General features: G+C 36.6%; 1 protein-coding gene across 6 annotated transcripts in view; it reads left to right on the top strand.

Moving 5' to 3' along the window:
• The window catches only part of DACH1 (dachshund family transcription factor 1), a 366,735-nt gene that overhangs the window by 134,945 nt on the left and 208,111 nt on the right, over positions 1-23,679 (top strand). For all 6 annotated transcript variants that reach the window (XM_030036529.1, XM_030036531.2, XM_030036532.2 and 3 more), the window contains exon 2: positions 18,627-18,742. In XM_030036529.1, coding sequence (XP_029892389.1) covers positions 18,627-18,742 — 116 coding nt within the window. The remainder of the gene's footprint in view (positions 1-18,626; positions 18,743-23,679) is intronic.

A 23,679-nucleotide genomic window follows, 5' to 3' on the forward strand; every position in this document is an offset into this window, starting at 1 on the left:
TGCTCAGTTCTTCTGTTCTCTCTGATTTCTTTTAAGTTCTAGAGATATTGACCAAAGTCTTGCAAGTTAGAAGCACTTTTTGCGGAGATGGGTTGACCCTATCTTCTGTGAACTATCATGGGTATGATACAATTCCCACAAAAAACAAAGGGAGTCTTTCCTTTGATTATGAAGAAAAGGGCTCATGACGATTGTCACCAACAGTGGCACAGTAATGATGCTGGAAAGGTATCAAGCAAGTCCTCTTTTATGCCAAATCCAGGCAATGGAGATTCTAATAAATTCCTGTGCAACCTTTGCTCTACGCTACAACACAGAGGCTCTTTCATGGTCCTGAGCTTGTGTTTCCAAGGGAAGCATTTCGGTTTTCCTCCTCTCTTTGCTCACTGCCTCCACCCCGTGGAACTGGCTCACCTGCCACTCATTAGAATTTTCCAAAAAAGTGATGAACTCAGAAGAGGCAGGACAGATGAGTTCAACTTGGCGAGGTGGAATAGAAATGGATTGTCAAAAATCAGTCAAGCCAATTTAGAATTTCTGAAAAAAGGAAAAAATGGGCAGCTGGAGAAAAAAGTGCTAAACTGCAGTTGGAGGAAGAGAGTTGTTATAGACAAAGGCTGGGAAACTGCAATGAAATGGGCATCTTCCAAACTAGTAGTCACTGGCTGCATTTCACAAAGCATTTCTTTGCACTCCTCCCTCCCCCCTAAAGCATCTTTGTTTCCTATTTAAAATCTATGTTTTTCATAATAATTCATACTTATGTTAGCATCATTGTGTGTTGTTTTCCAAACATACTAGACCAGAAGCTATTCTGAAGAACTACTGTCTAACATGCCTAGACAAACAGGACACTAAAAGAAGATATTGCTGGTATGTGTGTATGCTCAAGATGCTAATATTTAACATTTACATTGCAGTAATAAACTTCCAAATTTGGGTCTCATTTTGGTAGTTTGTGCTGTACCTTGTGCAATAGAGGATTGCCCCTGTATATTGTGACTTTATTAGATGAAAATTCATAGGCACATGCAGAGTAGAGAAGTGCAACAGTTTAAGGCTAATTTGACCTAAGTGTTTTCAGTGATGCGATTGCTGCTGCTGCTGCAAGCCAGCATAAGCTTTAACAGGTTCTCGTTCTTGAACAAGTTTAAGCAAATATAACCCCCTTTTGGACTAGAGTTTGCATTTTTCTTCTGCTCAGAGTGGTCACACACTGAACTTGATTGTAACCTGAAAAACATTAAGTTCCTATACACAATTACTGTGAAGGATGTGGTACATGATCAGAGCATGTGTACTGAGTGTCTGCAGTCTCAGCGGAGTGGTCACCACGTTCTTTAACAACATGTTTACAGAACCAGAAGTATGAGAATCATAGAATCATTTAGGTTAGAAAAGACCCTTAAGATCATCAAGTCCAACCATAAACCTAACACTGCCAAGTCCACCACTAAACCGTGTCCCTAAGCACCACATCTACATGTCTTTTAAATACCTCCAGGGATGGTGACTCAACCACTTCCCTGGGCAGCCTGTTGCAATGCTTGACAATCCTTTTGGTGAAGAGGTAGAGGTGGAGACCCTCTGCTCTCCCATTGCAACAGCTTAGTGATTAAAGTGGGATGTGGGGGACCCACTGGGTAGCAGTAAGGTTGACTGAGAAAATGCAACAAGTTGGTCAGCAAGAAGACTAATATCACAAATAGGCCATTCTTACTCTGGGGCACGACACTCTTCATCCCTGTTGAAGCTATTCAGGTACATGGAAAGGAATGAAAGATTTCTTGGACAAGAGAAAAAAATGAGTGTGAGTCTGTGCCATGATGATAAGGACATTCATCTATAAGGCGAAAAAGTTGAGTGCTAATCTGTGCTTAAATAATGTCTTAATGTAAACTAAGCAAAATCTGTAGAGCACAGCCAGAAATCCTCCTCCCAAATGAATAGTCTTACTAATGTTACATTTATTCTGAATAGTCTTACTAATGTTACATTATTTTTTTTCCCCTCTTTGTAGTTTAGTAGGTCTCTCAATCTCTTCTTCAGTCTCAATAACCTGCCTATAGGATGATGATTAGTTTTCTTTTTAAGAGAGTTGTATCCTTCCGCTTGGATTGGGAAAGTCTTTCTGTCTGTGTATTTCACATTCTGGATAAGTAGTCTATACTTTAGACTATTGTATACAAGTTAGTGACTGCTTCTCTTTCTGTAAGGAGCTGTGTTAAAGGTGAGAGCTGTAGCTGCCTAATGGTTAGGGGACTACGGTCTGTATATAACCACTGTAGCCACAAACACATCCCAAAAGTGATTTATGTCATCTTAACGTAGATGACTTAAAAGAGAAGGGGATGAATAGATCTTGGAGGGTGTCTCTGACTCTCCAGAGAAACATCATAAGTGACTAACTTTGACTGAATACTTATTTCTGGAAAATTTGGGCTAGTTTAAATTAGTATTCCCCCTTAAAACTTTTTTTGAAAAATCAATAACAAAAAATTTTGTGAAATTACTAGATTGTGTTGTAATGAAATGTTTGCTGTTTAAAGATTGACTTCTTCATAGGTTCAAAATAGTTTTTACTTGCTTTTTGCCTGGACACTTAAGTCTAGAAGTGAGCTATTCGGCTTCCAAAAAATAACTGTATATATTTGCAACATCATCACAGTCTTTTCAGAACTGATGGGAAATGGTGCCACATCTAATACATTATTTATCAAGCTACGATTGCAGGAATAACAAATATCTTAATTAGTGGAATTAATCAATTATGCCTTCATACATCAGTTGCCTGTAGTCCTCTATAAGAAAAAAAGTTTCTTCTGTTATTCTACCTTTTAAAAATGTGGTTATCATGCTCTCCTTCTTTCAAGCATTTAGAACAAAGTCCTGATAATTTAATTACATGCCTCATTCAAATGCAGGATCATATGAACCTGTAATGGCTCAAATCATCTGTTTACTAATAATTCATCCAGTAGTGCTTTTTTTTGAAGTGAGAGGGGAAGGGAGAACCTTATCTGCAATTTCACTTTGGTACAGTATTATAATTATAAAAGAATAACAATATATTTGTACAGTCTGCCATTTAGTTCAATGTTTTTGGGTGCATTTAAGCTATTGAATTAATCTCACTTTTAAACAATAGAATATAATACTTTAATAGCTTGCCTTTGCACTGGCTTTGTGGGACGCTGAAATTAGTATTATAATGCACTGTGTATAGTTTCTGCTGAATCTGATTGCTTTAGCAGCAGTCAGTTTGATAGTATCAGGTTCCAGCTTGCATTGCTGGGTCAACATGGACCCAGGCCGTTAAAGGAGAAAGGTTCAGGGAAAGTTCATTTCTATTGTTTTACCATGGTTACAAAACAGAAAAAAAAGGAGAAATCCTGCATTTGTAACATATTGCTTCCTTGGGCCCTGAAGGTAGTAAGATCTTTTTTTCCTCTTAAATTGAACACAGAAATATAAACCTCCTGATTATCTGCAATGTAAACAAAAGAGTATTTTCTGATCACTTTTAAAGTAAAACACAGATGTTCTGCATTGACTGCTGATGTCATTAAACAAAATGTTTGTATTCATTTAATTTGATCTCTCAAACTGCTAGCGTTTAAATTTGTTACTAGGTCAATAGAAAAAATTAAAACTTCATACTGGCTGTTGTAATACTGACTTTTGTTTACATAATTTTCGCTTTAATTAACTCACAGTAAGCCTGTTGAAATAAGTATGTTTGTTTTTTTCTTTAAAATATAACCTGTCCATTGAAGCATTTTCTTTTTATTGTGGTTATAAAATAAAGAAACATTTTCATGAAAAAGCGTGATCTTAAATGTCATCATATGTGTTTAACATTTACGGCAAGGTTGTAAACCACTTGTGAGGTACCATTATGAAAGGGTTTAAATTTTAAGATAAACGTGTTTGTTACATATGTAAGGAAAAAGAGAGAAAGGATAAAGGACTTTTCACAGCATTAGTACGTTTTACCTGTGAACTGTTGAAGAATGCTAATTCTACAGCAATGAGTACTTCATTCAAAGAGGTAAATCGTGTAATGGGTGTGATATAGAATAAAATTTGCTATTTGTACCAATATGAAGAAACTCTGTAAAGCAAAAGGTTGCACAAACATTCTCTTAAGGGAAGGATTTGCATGAAATTTGAACTCTGAAGGTTGTGACACAGCATAATCTTCAACAATATGTTTTTATTTATAAAGGCCTTTATGTATCATTCCCATAAGCCACTTTTTAGATAAGTGAAGCTATTTGTAGATCTGAGTGTTACACAAGTCAAAGAGATAATGGCATTTAAGACAGTGTTAGTTATGGAAACTAGCTTACAGGGGTGAGTGTATATTTATTATTTTCCAGAGTTGCCTGCCTCTATTATTATTAAATGTGATCTCATTAAGAAAAGCAAATTTCACATATGCTAAGCTGGGCCAGGATGAATGTGTATTTTAATTTAAGATCTTAGGGGAACATGCAGATAATATTGTTGACTTAGTGTGTGTCATTAATCTTCCAGGACGGTGGTGCAAGGTACGTGCTCTTAGGGTCTGTCTACCCAAAGAGGTTTACAAGAGAGGTCTGTGGTCATTCGAAAGAGTCATCTCACTATGCCATTGCTATTGACTGAATCGATGTTTCAGTCTTAACAATAACATTGTGGAAAGGGAAAAAAAAAATAAAAAAGGAAAATAATACTTGGTTGGTTGGCATATGTGAGAGTTAGGAGACTTTGTAGGGTGCAAACCCGTACTAAGTAAACTCTGTTACTCTTTGTTTACCCTCGACTACAATTCTAGGTTTGATATCCCATTAGCAAATGACAACTGTTTTTTCAATTGAATATCATGCTCATTTTCTTTCTTAAATGATTCTGTTAGTGCTACTGTGCCCTGCTAATCACCTGCAGGGATTGCAGTCTGTATGTACACATAGTATACAGACAGATACACACACATATGTGTATATGTGTTTGTGTATGTAGATATTATAATGATCAGCCTTCTAGATTGTGGTTCTGTCATGATGGGGAGATTGGAGATACTCATCTTTCACCATTTAGTACTTTGTGAAAGAGTCACAGAAGCTAGAGTTGACCCGTTTACATACTATGCATTTCTCTAGCTCACTTGACTGGTACGTAGTCTCACAACCTGGTGGGAGAGAAGATGGAAATCAGTACTTAGTAAAGACGATGAAGTCTAGATTGATTCCTCCCTTGCTTTAAGGTGTTTTGGGACCACAACATTTATTGCCTTGGGAATATCAACCGAGAGACTCCTGTGTGTGGAGAGCGTGCCACACCATATGGTCTATATATACATCTATGTAGGTGTGTGTATATATACACAAACACATACTAACAAACATATATCTCACATAACGAGTTACTGTGTGAGAGAGAAACTTCTCCGAGGACTAAATCTCCTATGCCCAGGAGTCCAAGGCATGTGTTGTCATCTTTTTTTTTCTTAAATCATTGAATAAATGGATAAATTGGAACAGATGACTGCTCTACTGTTCCACTTGCCAGACTCCTTTTGTGTATCTGAGCCTCTATACTTGGAAGATATTGCTTAAAAACTGTAAAACTTTTATCTCTTTTAAAAGACAGTATAATGAGAAAGCATTGTTACAAACATATTATACTTTGCCACTTTATTCAGTTCTATTAGAATATATCTGATATCCAAGTCAAGAAAATTTAGTGAAGGATAATTGTGACAAAATTCTTCTGATTTGCCATTTTATTGCAGTACCCTCTTTGTCAAATATTGTTAAAGTTTTGGAAAAACTGCATGAGCTCACTGTCCAGCTCAAGCTTGTGTGTGCTTTTTTACTGGAAAGCTATAAAGTCGTGAAGACATCGCTCTGACCTTCAGCCAAGCATGTAACCAAGCATGTTTCTGGACAGGATAATGTCTAATTTGATTCCTATTCTGTAAAAGAGATAGTCTTCTGCTGATTTTTTTCTTTTCCTAAGAACTTGATCCATTACCACAGAAAACTACCCGGTTCTGCCAGAAGTACTTCTTAACAGCATAGAAAGCATGTGGTTTGGTCAAGTAGGTGTTTCTTTGGTATCATCTTTAGTACTGGAGTGAAGCCTGAAACTGCAAAAGCTAATATGAAGTCTCAAGCAAACAGGTAACATCTTGGGGAAAACATTAGCATTGATGAAAATGTCCCTCTTAGTTTGACCCATGACACCTTGATCAGTGTTTACAACATCTAACATTCAGAGATCATCATCCAGAACAAAATGAGGAGAAAAAACTTTTGGATTAGTTTATTTGATGATTTTGGATTATTTTTCATTTCTAAGCCCTTAACTTGCATGTGGCATAACATTTGCAGAGCTTTTTCTGCATGTAAGCAAGACAGAGTGATAGAAAAGTAAATTTTTATTGGTATGAGAACAGAAACTGAGGTACTCAGTTTTTGAAGTTAAGGCTTTCAGAAAAGCAGAAAATATGAAGAGTCAAAATACAATTGTGAATTGGCACCTGCTTTAACTCTTGCTTAACTTGACTTTGGGCATGGAAAGAAAATGTGTTTGTAATTATTATGATTAATTTGTATTTCATTATCATCTTAATGCTCAGTCAGCATGAGCTTGTTGTGCTATGAGCTATATGGACAGAGCCAAAAGATAGTTCTGTGTGCATGTTACATGTGGAGATGTTCCAGGCACAGAGCATGCCAGTCAAACATCATATGGATGTATATACTGGCCAGCTGTAGTATACCCCAGGAGAGTGTGCTGCAGGTCTATGGTGCCACTTTGACCATCTTAGAAGTCATACTCCTATATAAAATTCTCTTATATGAAATTCTGCTGTATGTGTCCCATGCTGCTGAAGATGTGAAGATCATGAAAGGAAGGATGAATTGAATTAAAGGTGTCTCAACCAGAATTCATCATGAGAATGCTTTTACAAGCATTAGAATAACATGATGGATTTGATCTTTTATTTTGGGGGTTCTTTATTTTGGCTAATGTGAGATGTTTTTGAGAAACAGATATTTTCAGACACAGTGCAACAGTAATTTAAATTAATTTCAAAGTCTAATATCTCTGATATCTTTACTTGATAATGTACTATGGGAGATGGGAAGTAGAGGGACTAGAGCATGTGTAAGTTTTCCAGTCACAGAGTAAATACAGAGCAGATCCATAGTTAGGCATGTTAAAGTACATATTAAAATAAACTTCTCAGTAATTGATTTATGCCTTTCTATATAATAGTTCCTTTGATATCTTCCTATGTAATTCTAAAGATTCACACAAATGGAATTACCGGAATTACAAAGAAATATAAATAATAATTAAAAAATCTTATCAGAAGTAGATACATTTGTCAGCTCTGTTATCTAAAAACATACTACTTGTACTACTTAACAGAAATGACTGATTGACTTTCAGTGTTTCCCTAGGATAACAGATTAGTAGCAGACTGTTATTTCTGATAGGGAAAACTTTACATAAGATAGTTATGGGACAGCTTTGAGCACTGGCTGTATTTCAGGCCTGCAGATAATATACCTACAAACACTGACTAAGGGTTATGGCAATAGATTTTAGGATATCACCAGATTTGATCCTCTGTAGCTTGATAGCAATGCACTGAGTGACTTTTAAGTTGTTGAAAGGATAACAAATAGAAGTGTGTTTGGTTGGATTGGTATAATATTTCCACTTGGACCTATAGTACTGTCTATTTTTTTTCTTCTGTTTTTTTAGGACTTGGGATTCTTGGATTGGTATTATGTATTGTCCAAATTACTGTAGTACTACTGCTTAGGAGGGAGAACTGTACTACTATTCATATGGTTACAGATGCTGCTCTGCAAAGAAAATGGGAGGTTGAATTTGAGTGATTGTTTCTGTTACTTGCCTTGCACAAGGAAAATAAAATATAAATTTATTTTACGATACTCCATAGTAGAATATAAAGGCCAGGCAAGGCTACATCTAGACTTACAGGGTTGGAACTCTGCAGCACACCTGGGATCTTGATTTCACAAACAGATTTTGGGGGACTGGGTACACAGATCAGGGTTTTTTCCTGGAATATACCATAATTCATTTTTTCCCTGTGAGTTCATGTTTTGCTGTGTTTTGGAAGTAAAGTACAACTAGAATACACACCAGAATTTAATAATTAAAGGGTATCTACAAGGGTAATCACCCCTTTTGTATCTCTTGGTCCACATAGGGTTTAAGTGATGAGTGTTGTGCTGGGTGTTGCACAAACCCATTGCTATACTGATAGCTGGTTTCTGTCCCAAACTATTTGAAGTCTGAACAACAGAGATGAAACTAATGATGTGCATACCCTTTAACTTCTAGTTTAGGACTTGCTTACTGGTATCAGATAGAAGTTCACTCCGTCAGAGAGTAGACTTATTTCACCAGTGTTACTTGTACAGTGCTACCCAACATAAATATCTCACTTGGACCCTAGATATTGTCTGCCCAAAGAAACCTGTAATTTTTAGTGCTCAGTAGTGATCTAGTAGATTCATTCATAGATTTGTATTTATACATATATACAAATACAAACCACCTTATCTAAAGGTTTAAATTCTTGATTTTAATGGATACTGCATTGTTACCATCAATCTGTGTGCATCAGCTGTGCAGTTATAGCTGTACAGACTGATGGAGTCTTTTCAGTATTTCATACCACTACTGTTACTCTCAAATGTACAATAAAAGTCACTTTTAAGCTTTTATTTAGATGGTTCCAGCAATTCTTTGGAAGTGTACGGTTAATGAGTGTGGGTTTTCAGAATTAAAAATAAGGTGAATAAAGGGCAGTGAACATTAACCACAGTCTCTGGCAGAAGCTAGAATAAAATTTTTCATTTTGAGTATAAATAGTTTTCTAAAGGGCAAAGGGTTTAAGATATAGGCAGCTTCATTAAAAAGGTGACAGTTCACTTGTTTCAGCATTTCATGCGAAGAATTGTGGCCAATTAAGTGATGAATGCATTCAGATATTACAGTGGATACACTTATATGATAGAACTCCATTATCAATTGTTATGAATAAGAGTAGCCTATTAACTAACAAACTGCCAGGAGAACCAGAATATTTGCACAACATACTTACCTTGAATAGTACAATTTTTTTTCTTTCTTATTTGAGCTTAAATCATCACTGAAATGTTTATGTGTCTTAAATTTAATACAGGCGGTAATGAACACCAGCTCTGTGACCCCTTGAGCAGTGGTGGGCTTCTTTATTATGTAGGTGTTTTTTCTTCTTGTGTTTCTGTTCTTTTTTTAAAATGGATCTCAAAATGGCAGCTGCTGACCAGTATGTCCTACTGGAAAACAAATCAGGTGTTATTTTTCTTAACGAGTTAAAAATTTCTTAAATGAAGATATTCACTTATGTTATGGATGTAGGGTTATATATGTGTTCAAAAGAGGAGTGTGCTACTATATGGCCTAATTCTGCTTTGAGTCTAATTGGTTATTTGTACATGCAATTATCTGATTTATGTTCACAAATTTGTAATTACATGTGCAAGTTCTATGCAGAGATGAATGCAGATGGTTAGAAAACAAGCCTTGAAGCAGGACTGTTCATTCCAACTAAAGTTCATACATTTAAATCATTGTTTCAGGCCATCTGCAGACTCTAACAGACATAACCACATCAGTTACACTTGCTTCACATTAGGAATCATCTCAGCAACTTGAAGTAGGAACTTTTTTAAAAAAATGAAAGCTTAAAATTCTTTTAGACTGTGTCATTTATGGATCAAACCTGCCTTTCTGGCCTATTAGCTCCATGCTTGACATTTTTATAATATACATAGTAGATGTTGTTTTGAAGGGATGTTTTTTAGAATTAAAAGCCTTAGAAAAGATGAAAACAGTTGAGGAAAAAATAGGCTTTGCATCTGTTACAGTTTGGGGTTTCATGTGGGTGAATAACACTGTTAGAAGGAATCATTTAGCTTGCATATTTAAATTATGGGTGCGGTTTATGCTGGAAGGTTGAGTGAAATGGGAAAGGCGTCTGTTATAACTTGACAGAAAGAGCATTTATGGGAAGAATGCACTTTAGAGCACTGCTTTTTTTACAGTTTTTTTTTTCTTTTTTGTAGTTGCAAGAATTATTCTGAAAAGACAGCAGTGTAAATAGAGGAAATAAATATGATTCTGCAAGATTTTCTTGTTGTTATTGCCAGTATTCCTAAGTAACTTTCTTCAGGATCTCCAGTGCTGTGATTTCTCTACTTCTACTGGATATTCTGAGTACTCTTTCTGAAGCAACGTTTATATCAAGTACAAATATATCAATATGGTTTGAATTTATACATGAGTTCTGTATAATAATTGTATTTCATTGTTCATTCAGACTTATTTTCTACTCTAGCTTGTATAGCTGTCATCATCAGAGGCTTGTGTTTCACAGTTATTACATAGTCACAAGAGCCAACATACTTAAATGTTTTAAGAACTTTCAGGCAGATCTAGTGTTTCAGCTAATTAGATGAAGCAGTGAACTTTTTGGCTTAATTTACTTCTGACATCATAATTCTGCCACCCAACATAATTAGATTAATTTCTTATCTGTTTTTCACTTTCCAATAGATGGCTGACTTACAGATCTCAATTTCATTAAGAGAACAGTCACATTTCAGTAATATTTTAAACTTATGTACAATCACAGCTGTATTCAAATCTGGTACTGTAATTTACTCCAGTAACACTCAGATTTCTAACTGGTTTTATTTCCTTTCTTGCCTTTTGGGTCATTTATATATTCAAGTAGTATGGTCAATCAAGTAGAATCTTCTTAGATTCTTTAATTGTGTTTGTAGTGGGACTTCGAGCATCAAGTAGGAGCTGGCAGGTGTTGCTGTAATATATATTCTGTATATTCTTGCACTCATGTACCTTGTATCTTGTAATCTTGTACTCTTGTGTCAAGAATATTCCTGATCTTGCTGAAAAGGAGAGTGATTTGGGCTGAGGAAGATGGAAGTGGCATAATGTTTGCATAACTGGTCTGTTAGGGGAAAAATAATTCAACAAGGTCTCCTCTAACCCCCCAAAAGTTCAGTATCCTAGTGGTTGTTTATTACTACAGTAAATGGCGTTAGAATGGGATATGGAGTGCAATATATTTTCTTCCTTTTAGCTTAAGTATTTGAACTACTGATAACTGGTGCTGGGTTTCTGACCAATTAACCATTTTTGGCCATTTTGGTTTAAAAATAGCAGTAAAGTGTTCTGTTACTGAAATGTAGTAATATTTTATCAGTATGCTTCCTTCACTGCTCACTCCTATAACACAACCTAATTCTTTTGAAGATCATTCCTATACTTCTTTGTGAAGATTTTTAAACACATCTTTGTATTTATTTTTATCAGCGTTGTTTGCTGTCTCAGTAACTTCTTCTAATATATCATGAGTTCAGCCCTAATTATCGCGTGAGAACATTTTCTGTTTAACTGTGAGAAGAAAAATAAATTTAAGGTAATTGCACTGAGAGTTTCATTGTTTTATACGACTGCTGCAAGTAAAAAGGACATGGTGTGATTTCTAATGTTTGTTTTACTAACTGTCAAAATAGATATATGCCCAGTCTTAGAATTGCATTCTTCTGCTTTGTTCTTGAGTGGGAGTAGAAGGGGAAAACTTAAAATAGTAAAGTATAAGGTTTAGATCGATGTATGTTGTCATTTTTTTGCCTTTAAAATGCTAGTTCAGTGCATTAGAAATATTTATGAAGGTTACCTTGGCAAGCAAGTGTTTTCCAACCAAAGGAATTAAATTACACAAAAGGTTTAGTCAGTCTTCCTAGACCTTATTTTTCAGAACTGACACGCCCTTGGCTCAAGTCTTATTAGTGTGAAGGCTGCATGTATGATGCTGAGGGCAGCATGGAAACTATCCCAAAACCCAGAAGTACCACGTATATACCATGGAGGAAGAGTTGGTTACAGGTTGTCACAGGCCATCCCTGTCTTTGCATTAACTCAGCAAATAGTTTTAGGCTGTGACATCGTCAGCCCTTTTGCAGTGGCCAGTGTATGACAGCACATAATAACCACTTCCAGTGGCTGAGGGGAGGTAGAACAACTGAGAAATAAAGCCTAGATTTTCAATATGTACCTAAATGAGATGCATAAATGCTGATGTAGCTAAAATTGATATTGATATTCAAAGCTGTTCTAAGCAGTTCTAAGAACATAAAAAATACATTAAATAAATACACCAAATGCTTGTTACAGATTTGCTGCCTATCACCTCCGGAGTGTAACTCTCCCTGCCACCCCCCAGTATTACTGATTATAAAACTGCCTGGCCAATGGCAGCTTCACTGCATCATGTTTGCTCAGTTTCAAATGAGGACAATATTTCTGTGCACTAAACTTGCTCACAGACAAGGTTAAAAATAAAACTGTAAATGTAGAAAACTAGCCCTGAGAATAATTAGTTTTGGCTAGAAAGGCAGTTTGCCTTCTTACAGCTGGGCAGAGTTGCTGTTTTCTTTAGGGATACTTCACGTACTGAATAAAAATAATTTGAAAGAGTGAAATTTGGCTCATCTAGAGTTAATTTTGCACAATTATCCCTCAAAGTCAGGACATAAGAAAGATAGAACACAGCATTATCTCAACTTCGTTGCACACTCTTTTCATTTTATAGTGTATATTTTGCCATCCAATCAGTCATCTATAAAATGCTAGTAACCTACTCTGAGAGGTATATACTGCTCCTGAAGAGTTTCAGGTGTTTTGGAACCAATACCTTCCTTGGTGCTCAGAACTTTAACAGAAATCAGTGGGAGGTCTATGTGTTTAAGGCTTTCAAGGATGAGACCCTTAAGTTTTAAAGCCATGGCTGTCTTCTGGCAGGTAGTGAAAAGAGCTGAATGAAAAGTCCACTTCCTTTTAAAGCCTGCAGATAAACTGGTACCTATTCTCCCTTTGTCTCTTTCCATGTGATTGTGCAGGACCAGATCTGCTGATTATGTCTGTTTTTAATTGTTTTGCACTATCAAAGTGATTTCTAGGAGCAAGCTCATACTTTGATAATACAATTGGAGGTGTATAAAACTTCAAAAGTATAATCAAAGCACATTTTAGCTGATAATAACCACTGATTCTTCCATTTTTTATTCTTTAATTCAGCCATCTGTTGTTGTCTAGATTTGGTTAACAGGAAGGATGTAAGACTAATATATGATCGAAAGACCAAAAAAGAACTACTTCAGAGAACTTGCTGTATTTTAGGACAATATACTCTCAGTTTCTTGTCGTGTTTTGTACCTTTCATGCCAGTCACAGTACAGAAGACATATACACCCTTTTCTTCAAAGATGAAAATTCTAGAGCCATAGTATTCCTTGAAGTATTTGTGAAAGTTGAAGGGATGAAATACAAATCTGACCAAAATTTTATGGATTTATTTTCAGTGGTTCTGGAAAGTGTTCTGAATATCTTAAGAGCTGATTCCAATGAAGAAAATATTTCCCTCTCTTTTTGAGAGTTTCAAGATTCACCAGTGTTTTGGGTTTGTGTGGCGTGGTTTTTTGGTAGCGGGGCAGAGTCCGCAGGGCTGGCTCCTGCTGGAAGCTGCTGGAAGCTTCCCCGGCTGGGAGCCGGACCCGCCTCTGGGAGAACAGATTCCAGAGGGGAAACCTGCCGGGAGTCGGGGGATCGGGATGGGAAGAGGAACCCCTGTGCGGATCCCGAGGGCAGGGGGGAAGGAGGGGATGCCCCTGCAGCTCGTGGGGAGACCAGGCGGCAGGCTGTCCCCCCCCAGCCCACGGAGGGGAGCGGGGGAGCAGATGCCCACCTGCAGCCCGGGGAGAGAGGAGCCCACGCCGGAGCAGGGGGTGGGTGCCCCCCAAGATGGCCGCCGCTCCCTGGGGAAGCCCGCGCTGGGGCAGCCTGGCACTGAAGGGCCGCGGCCCGCGGGAGGGACCCGCGCCGGGGCGGTTCGTGAGGAACTGCAGCCCGCGGGAAGGACTCACGCTGGAGCAGTTGGTGGAGGACTGTCTCCCGCGGGAGGAACCCCGGCGGAGCAGGGGAGGAGTGCGGAGTCCTCCTCTCCCTGAGGAGGAAGGAGCGGCAGAGACAAGGTGTGGAGAACTGACCCCGACCGCCATTCCCCGTCCCCCTGCGCCGCCGGGGGAGGAGGGAGAGAGAACCGGGAGTGGGGCTGAGGCGGGAAGGAGGGCGGGTCGGGGGGAAGGTGTGCTAAGGTTTGGGTTTACTTCCCAATATCCTTGTTTTGATTTGATTGGTAGTAAATTAAATCGATTTTGTTTCTTCCCTAAGTTGAGCCTGTCTTTTGCCTGTGACCATAATTGGTGAGTGATCCCTCCCTGTTCTTGTCTCAACCCATGAGCGTTTCTTTATATTTTCTCCTCCTCATCCCACCAGGGCCAGGGGGGAGGAGTGAGTGAGCGGCTTCGTGGTGCTTTGTTACCAGCTGGGCTTAAACCCTGACAACCAGTCTGCACCTTTAGTTCCCCTGTCACATAATGGTGTATTGTAATTGTAAACCGTGATAATTGTCCACAAACATAAAGCTCACTTGTCTGTGGGAGCGTCTTCTAAGCCCTGAAAAAAGTCTGCAAATTTTGATACAAAGCTTACACAACCCTATATGAGGCAGACGAGCTTTGAGGGAGCTAAATGCATTTAGGTGCTTCACTTCAAAAACTAAGTTAGTAGTATGTGGTCCTGTAGGAAGCTTTCATTTTCTTCTTCAACATACATTAAGATCTCTCACACATGAAAACTTCAGTTTTAGAGAGGAAAAAAATCTAACTTGCATATTTATGTTTCTAAAAGCAGGAAGAGTGACAATGTTTCTATTACTTCTCCTTTTTAACGGGTAAACAAGGAACTGGTAAATTCCCTTTGACTTCTCCCCAGGTATTTGAAACAGTTATTCATTGTGCCTTCCTCAAATCTTTGTTGAAATTGTCTAATTTCTGCTCCCTCTAATTTAATCTTCAAAGAATGAAATGGTAGAGGGGAAGACCAGCTATGAATTCCAGATGTACGTCTGTTTCTTCTAGGATCTTCTTGTGGAGTCCCAAAAGACTCCTTCATTTCTCTGTACTATGACCGTCACAAGACTTATGTTGGCTTTTTGTGTTTTGGCACTAAAGCCTGTTTATCCTAGCTCTAAAAAATCCAAACTGTAGTCATTTTCAAAATCACAATGGGTCAGCTTTGCATAGTTTACCCATTGAGAGAATTAGCATTGCCTTAAGAAGTCAAATGTGTCTTCAGAAGAACCAGTGTTTTTCTTGCAATGATTTTATTCAGATAAAAGACAAAATCTTAAAATATTTTTTATATCTCTATAAAAGCTTATATATAAAATCTGCATTTGAGTAAAAAGAGTATTATCAACAGTTTTTAAATGATGATTTTTGTATCTCAGTGACATCAACTAGAAGAGTAATTTACATTGCTCTGGTGTTTTTCTTTTGCATAACAAATCAACTCATACCTATTTATATTTTATTTTCATACTGAAGACAAATCTACTTATTTTGATAAAATAGGCATGTGAGTACTTTGAAGCAGGCTTCTTATCTTGGAATGAAAGTGAACTTGTCCTAATATAAAAATAAGTAGGTCTTTATGCATGTTTAGGAAAAATACCAACAAAATGATTCATTAAGCTATCTTTATCATTCTGTTTATGATAGTTAAACTCATTTGCTATGCTTTTAATGTTTTTTTTTAAAGAGTTTATCATATAGCTATAAAAATGATAATGAACTACAAAGCAACATGCAAGTTTTCAAATAGAATCAAAGCTATTATTTTTTTAAAGTAATTTTTACATACCATTTTTTCCACACAACTTTGGTAATGATTCATATTTGCAATTCTTATAATTTGAAAATAGGTCTTATAAAATGGTAGTATTTCAAGTTAGGAATTTTGTTAATGAAACAAGTACATAGTATAAATAACAAAACGTCATTGTCACTTAATCCGTTATTGGGGACAATCAATGTGTGCTTATTTTAACCAGTCAGAGATTTACTCATTTTAATTGTGTATTACATATTCTGCTATGACTCTCGATTTTACAGACCTTAAGAAATAATTCTTACATGTGTTTTTCTGCCTTGTCTTAAGGAACAAACATTTCTTAAATAGATAAAGGCCTTTTCATAGTAAACTGGAGTTAGTGCTTTGTTACTTAAAAATAATATCAGGATAAAAGAGGTTTACTTCTCAGAAATTCCATTTAAATATTGTTAGTTGTATTGGAATTGGGAGTTTAGGACTTCATGAAAACACTTACTTGGTAAAGTTTGGGATAAATCATGGGGTAGAGTTGTGTTACTGGGCTCATTTATGGCTTTGAGTGTGCCAGCCCTTTTGTACAGAGTAGTGCAATCAAATTGCTTGTAGAAGGTGACCAAAGGAAATTTTGCTTTGGGTATCTCAGTATCACTCACCTATAATATGGGGCTGACCTTCATGTACAGATTTGGTCCATGGGCATCTTCTCTCAGGCTTTGAAGAGGGGTGGTTTAATTCCTTAAAATCAAAGACAAAAGCATTCAGGCTTCACCATGGCTATAATTGGTAGGAAGCATTGAAGAGAGTCTTTGCAGGTGTGAACTTGTTGGTTTTTAAAGACTTGGAAGTCATTGGTAGGTTGTGCATTATGCCATAGCACCCCACTTGTGTTTTTTATGCTGTTGTCAGACCCTTCCGTACTCATACCACAGCAGTGATTTGAGAACAGTGCATCATCATAGGTATTTAAATTAAGCCATTAAAATTTTCTTACATAGTGGCATTTTTTTGGTGGATGAATATATTAGAAACACTTCATTTAAATCAGATCATTTTTGTCTATAATGTTTTTGTCAATTTTATGTGTATTCATGGTATGTTTATTTTTATTGTAAATCACAAAGGAAATTTCAAAGAAAAACAGAAGACACTTAATTTGGTTCTGTGAGCTGGAATAAGACAATACTTTTTCTGCAACTGTTTTTCTTGTAGTTGTGAACATATGACAATTTTGTTTGTATTAAAGAAAATAAAAAATCCCAAACCAATCAAAGAAATTATCAAGCTTATAATTTTAATAATGACCTCAGCTTAGGACATTAAATTGGGAATTAATGATCAGTTAAGGTTAATGACTCAATGCCTTGAGTCATTAGACTCCAAGAAAATGCCCTGTACTTTGATTGTTTTTGGTTTATTAAAGATAGGTTGTAGAAGTTGCAAAAAAAAAAAGGGTATTTCCAAACACAAGGGAAATAAATATGAACAGAAACCAGAAGTATTTTATTATCTGCCTCCTTCTGCAGTCCCAACACAGCTAAAAATGCCATAATCCTTCATTCAAGTTTTGTTAGCGTGAGGACCTAAGGAGCAAAACCTTTCATAGCCACTTTCCTTTTCTTTCTTGTTTTGAAACAAATGAAGAACCTCAAATGTTTGGCAAAGCATAGGTTAACACTGCAGTGTTAGAGCTGCACGTCACCTTTTTCTGTGAAGTTATTCCACAATGTCCCCTAAATAAGCAGTTAAAGGATATTGCAATAGTACTATGCTATGGTCGGTACATAAGAATACAAGCCTTTGGATATGCATTGTATGTAGCAGGTACATATTTGCATGTAAGTGGGTAATAAGTATTTTCATTGTAATCCGTATCTAATTTGTATGCTACTTACACGGTCCAGGAGATGGAAAGTTGTGTATGTGAGCATTTAACAGACAAGGAGTGCTTAAAACCTGAAGCCCTTTATTTTTCCATACTGGACAGATGTAAGCTGCTATGATGGCAGTTGCTCAACAATATCTTACAAATAATTCTGAGTCTTTTCTGACATAAAGTAGTATATTTAAAGTAAGGTGTCTTAGTGAGATTTTCACTTTAAATAGAATAAGGGTTAAATGATAACTTGACTTATCTTTTAAATGACAAAAAATAAAGAAATTGCAAGACCTTTTCACACATTAGATATGTATTGTCATTTATCATCTAGATATCAGGCTAGCAGTGCGAAGTAATAAAACATATCATCGAAAAATGTGCTATAGGTCTGAATCACTCTTTCATTCCACCTCCCAGCTAACTGTAGTATTAAATCAAACAAGCAGAACATTTCCTTAGGCAGCCATTGCCTTTTAATTTCCTGAAGAACCTTAAAATATCATTCATTACAAGTACTACACATATTTGGTTTTTAAAAGTCTCATAAATCAATAGCAGGCTGACTGTAATAATTATTACAAGTTAGTGCATAATTTTCGTGCTGAAGGCTGCATGCAGAACTTTAGCATATGCAAACGAGGCAATTCAAACTGTGTATAGATATTAATATGAAGAAGCAGGTAACGAGGTGCAGGCTATGAATTATGCATCAAGAGCGGCTGATCTTCAATGAGGAAAATGAATTCAGCATGTAATCTAATTAGTGATGGAAGTCTATTACATCTAACTGCAAAAGCAACCGTCCTTGAAACAAATTTATTTACAGTCCATGTTACCACTTGAAACAACTTTGAAATGATGTGTAAGACAACAGCTTAATTGTAAAAATTTTTTTGTTTGTTTTTTTCAGTTCTAGACCTGGAAGGCCTCCTAAGAGGACTCAAAGTGTCACCTCCCCAGAGAATTCTCATATCATGCCACATTCTGTCCCAGGCCTAATGTCTCCTGGAATCATCCCGCCAACAGGTAGGATTGCTAGAAACACCTTCACACGGGCAATCTTTTGAATTCATGGCTTATATCCACTTGTTAATAAATTAACATTCTAGGAAACCAGCACCCAAATATCACAAAGGAGTTCCTGTAATGTAACATTATGGCCATATAAATGTATTGTATGTAATGGAAATTGTGGCAGCTCAGTACTTTAAAATACAAATAACTGAGCAAATAATAATCCTTTATAATTTTTCCCCCCTGTTCTTTTTCTTTATAAACATAAAACCTTTCAAAGCATGAATTACCTATCATTAGACAATAATCTCCGTATTCATTTTTAATAGATCAGATATCTTCTGATTTTTTGCTGCTTTGCTTGATTAGATAATGTCATCATGAATATAGTTGCCTGAAGAAACCAAGTTAGTTAAAATAACTCTATGCTGCACACACGTCTTTCTTAATTTTTCATCCTGAAATTCTATTTTTGATATGTCTCCTGAGGCCTTATACTAAATGTAAAGTCCTGTAACAGTCTGTTTCTCAAACTACTATTTTCTTTTGAAAGTTACTATAACATCTCCTAGTAGTGACTTGCTCTTAGTCATAGTTAAATTAAGAAAGCCTGTGTTGCAGGAAGGAGATGAACAGAGCCACCTGAAGATGGAGGCACCCAACAGTCAAGCTGTTGATGGTGGTGCCACATTCTCTCTCCTCATGTTACAGATGAGTTATATTCTCCCACTTGCTTCAGCAAAGCTCACCTGAGCTTCCACTTCTTCCCCAGTTGTTCCCCACTTGTTTGTACAGCTCAGTGTCTAGGACTGATTTTCTCTAAGGCAAAGGAAAGATAATAAACTAGACAGATCCAAATAGAGAAGAAGATTACTGGGTCTTGGAGATTGGATGGATGGGTGGATGTTTGAGTATGTGCCCATGATCACATCTCTGTTTAAGTATGAGCACGATCCTTGGCATCGTTTTGGTCATAGATGACTAACATTCTCCAAAAAGAATGCAAAATTCAGAAAATATCACATGCCAGAAACTCTTGGCAGTTAGGATGCAAATGTCTTGTCTGGAGGAGGGAGGAAAGTGGAGAGAGTTTAGCTCTGTGGACAAAAGTGGGGCCATGCCTCTTGGCCTTAGGGCTCAAGAGCTGCTTTACATAGTGAGATAGACGCATAGCCAGAAATATTTTGTTAGAAATTTATAGTTTTTCAAAAGGCTAAAGATCAAGAGAATTGACAAAATTAAGAGAAGTCAGACAACTAAGGCTGGTAAGAGAGACTTATAAAGTAAGCAGAGGGAAGGAGGGATGAGACTGAGAGTGTAGGCAAGCATGGGAGGGTGTCAGGCAAGTAGGACTCACAGTGGTAGTCTGGGTAAGTGTGACCAGCAAAAAAAATGAATTGTGATTAAAATACCTTACACAATAGGATTTACAGGATAAAATCTAGTAAAGGAAATAGAGTTGGTGCAGAGTGAATGCAATGTGAGAATAATAAATAGAGTCTATGTGGGGAAAGAACAAAAGTTTTTATAGGGCAGAAGCATTCATGTTTATGAGGGAGAGATCAAAAATTGCTGAAGAAAAGGGAAATTATTTGGGGGAAGTAAGGCAGGAAAATATCAAAGAAAAAAAAATGCATGTGAAAAGGAGAAGGGAGATGACATGAAAGAAGTCAGAGACAAATAAGCAGACCAAAAAGAGGGAGACAGGAAAAAAAACCTTGTCAACAGTATCGTTTTGGGGTTTGTGTTACAGTTCATATAGAAGAACAGATCGCCTCCTGATACAGTATCTTCTGGGGTTTTTTTTGCATTTTTTTTATTCTAAGAAAGCAGCTTAAAACCACAACTAATGCCTAAAGTATCCAATTCCTCTCTAGTCCTTTAAAGCTGGTCATAACAACTTAATGATAAAAATATATGGTACTAAAAACACAGATCCAGTTTCTTAGGATATCAGCCCACAAAACCAGATGTAGATCTTTTTAAAATGATGATTAAAAAAAAGAAGAATATAATTCAAAATTAAAGAAAATAGGCATGTGTAAGATTATAATTCATTGAATCCTTTTAGGATGGTAATGCTTTGTGAGTCTCTTGCAAAAGAGGAAAGGTTTAAATGAAATCGCTATTAAGTTTGAACTGGTTTTGCATTACATGGCTTACCACAACAGAAGGGGTGAGCATGATTTTCTCCCATTGTGGTGGTGTTGAGTCTCAAACAGCACAAAACCTGCAAACACTGACACTGTTAGAAGCAAGCTCTAGGGTATAACGTTCCATGGAGTATGGCTCAGCAAGGGTAGAGGAGCATGATGACAGCAGCACTACATGACAGTCATTCGAGCATTTTATGGACAGGCAAGTATAAAAATAGGCTTAAAATCTGATCTTAGGAGTTCAAATCAGTGAACATTTGTGCATCTAGATTGTGAATAAGTACCAAAACTACTCTAAGAGCCCTACCAAGAAAGAACTGCTATAACTGCAATAGATGACATGGGTGCCGTTAGTATTACCACATCAGTTGATACTAGAAAATTCTTGCCACTTGTGAACATTTTCCTCCACGTTTTCACTGTATACTCATAGAACCACAGAATAGTTGAAGTTAGTAGGCACCACTGGAAATCATCCAGTCCAACCTCCCCTGGTCAAAGTTGGATCACACAGAGCAGGTTGTTCAGGGCTATGTCCAGTTGGGGTTTGAGTATCTTCAAGGATGGAGATTCCATGATGTCTCTTTGCAACCTGTTCCAGTGTTTGACTACTCTCAAAATAAATTTTTTTTCCTTACTTTTCAATGGATTTTCCTGTATTTCAATTGCGTCTGTTGGGCAACACTGAGAAGAGTCTGGCTCCATCTTCTTTACTCCGTCCCCATCAGGTATTCATACACAGTGATAAGATCCCCCCTGAGCCTTTTCCAGGCTGAACAGTCCCAGCTCTCTCAGCTTCTCTTCATATGTCAGGTGCTCCAATCCCTTAATCATCTTTGTGGCCCTAAGATGACTTTTTGTTTGAGAAGTTTATGAAGTTTGGATTTCCTTCCTGTTAGGATCCAGCTCTAAGCGGAAAAAAATTAAAGCACCAGATTGTTAAGTGCTTCTCCCCGCCTTTCTCTCTCTCTTTTTTTGTAACAAATTCTTCCTTTTAAGCTTTCTGATTGATTTAATAATCTGAGTATAATAATGTAAGTTTCCTTCCTGCCTACAAAAGAGTATAAGTGATCACACAAACAATTATGTGCTATTTAATGCTCTTTAAGTAACAGAGATCTGCAGTTATTAGTTATATCCAAGATATACAACTCTATGATTTGACGCATGATTTTTACTTGAAAATTTTCCTTTTTCTGAAATCTGCTACATAATACACAAATACACATTTGAAGGTGGAAATCCTTGTTTCTAAAGGGGCTGGTTCAGCGTGCATTGTTTATGTGTGCAAAAAATATTGGTAGAAAACTGTATGCAGAGACTTCTCATGAAAATTCAGGATTGTATATTTTTGCAGGAGGCCAAGTTAAGGAACCCTTTAAAATGTATTCTATTGCTGGTCCAATCTGAAAACCCATGCAGAGAATGTTGCATTATCACTTAGAATGGATTTGCTTTAGAGAAGTGTTTAGGGACTAAGCTGAGATTTAGGGACTATACTGAGAAGGAAAATGAAAGGGAAGAAAGGAATAACATTCCAGGGTTTTTTTAGGGAGCATAAATTGAAGTGACTGTCACCTCTTAGGTGATACTGTGTCCATTTTATCACAAGATTCATAAATATTATCCACAATTGCTGATCTATCCACTGTCTTTCATTAGGGTCAATTTACAGAATGTTCCCAACTTCAGAAAAGACTGGTCAGCTGACTAAAGACAGTTTTACGTTTATCAAAATAAATGTAGGACTTTTGAAGGTGTGACAAAATGAGAAATGTGTAGTAACAGGAAATGAAGAGCTTCTTGAATTGTCCATAGAATTAAGTTCTGCCTATGTTACAAATGATGTAGCCAGAAAAAAGAAGAGTTTGGTGTAGGTTCAGACAGGTGTACTGACTTTTCAGGCTTATCTGGATAATACCTTGAAGCCCTTCCAAAACTGGATGGCTCATTATAGTTAATTTTGATCTGCATATCTCTGTGTGCTGCATATCTTTTCTTGGCTAATGTGCTTAGAAGGCTTCAAAAGTTGTCTAAAGTTGAAACGGTAGATCATTGTAATTAATCAGAAAAGCAGTGCTGTAATTCCAGAGTAGAGAGTATGATATACATTGTGCTCTGTATTTTTATGTCTGTAGTTGCTATATAACATATAAAATGATATTTCTGTTATTTTTCATACAAACTTTGAAAAGCAATTCTCTTCACTTTTCAAAGTAATGTTTTTGGTAATTATTCTTAAGGCTTTTAGGTTTTGAAACTGTTTTGTAAAGCTCCTGACTTAATTCTTCTGCAGCTTGGCCTACTGAGTCTGTAATCTACAGGTGATGAAATGAGTAACTACAAAACTCTTGTGCTTATTTCAGGAACTGCATCTTTCTCTCAAAGATAAAATGTGAATATAAAGTGCTTTTGGAAATCACTATTATAGGGCATGATAAGAATACTACTTCATATATCTATATCTATATATCTCTCTTTATAGATCTATCTGTCAATTAAAAAAAAGTAATTTCAAAGAACCTTACATGTTTAATTTATTATGTTAATTCTACATTAAATTAATCTCAGTAATTATTGTTGCTATTATTATTTTGAACAGATTTGCTTTATGATAGGTACTTCTGTCCACTTATTCCACATCTGATACCAGGCTCTTCTTTTCCACTGTAGAGATACTAAGCTTCCTCTGAAATGTTTCATGTGTATAAATTATAACAACTTTCCTGTATTAAACTCCTATTCTGTTTTTTCTCAAGTGATAATCTGAAGATGTAATTTCTAATCTCATCC

This window comes from Aquila chrysaetos, chromosome 14, assembly GCF_900496995.4.
Source record: "Aquila chrysaetos chrysaetos chromosome 14, bAquChr1.4, whole genome shotgun sequence".
NCBI lineage: Eukaryota > Metazoa > Chordata > Aves > Accipitriformes > Accipitridae > Aquila > Aquila chrysaetos.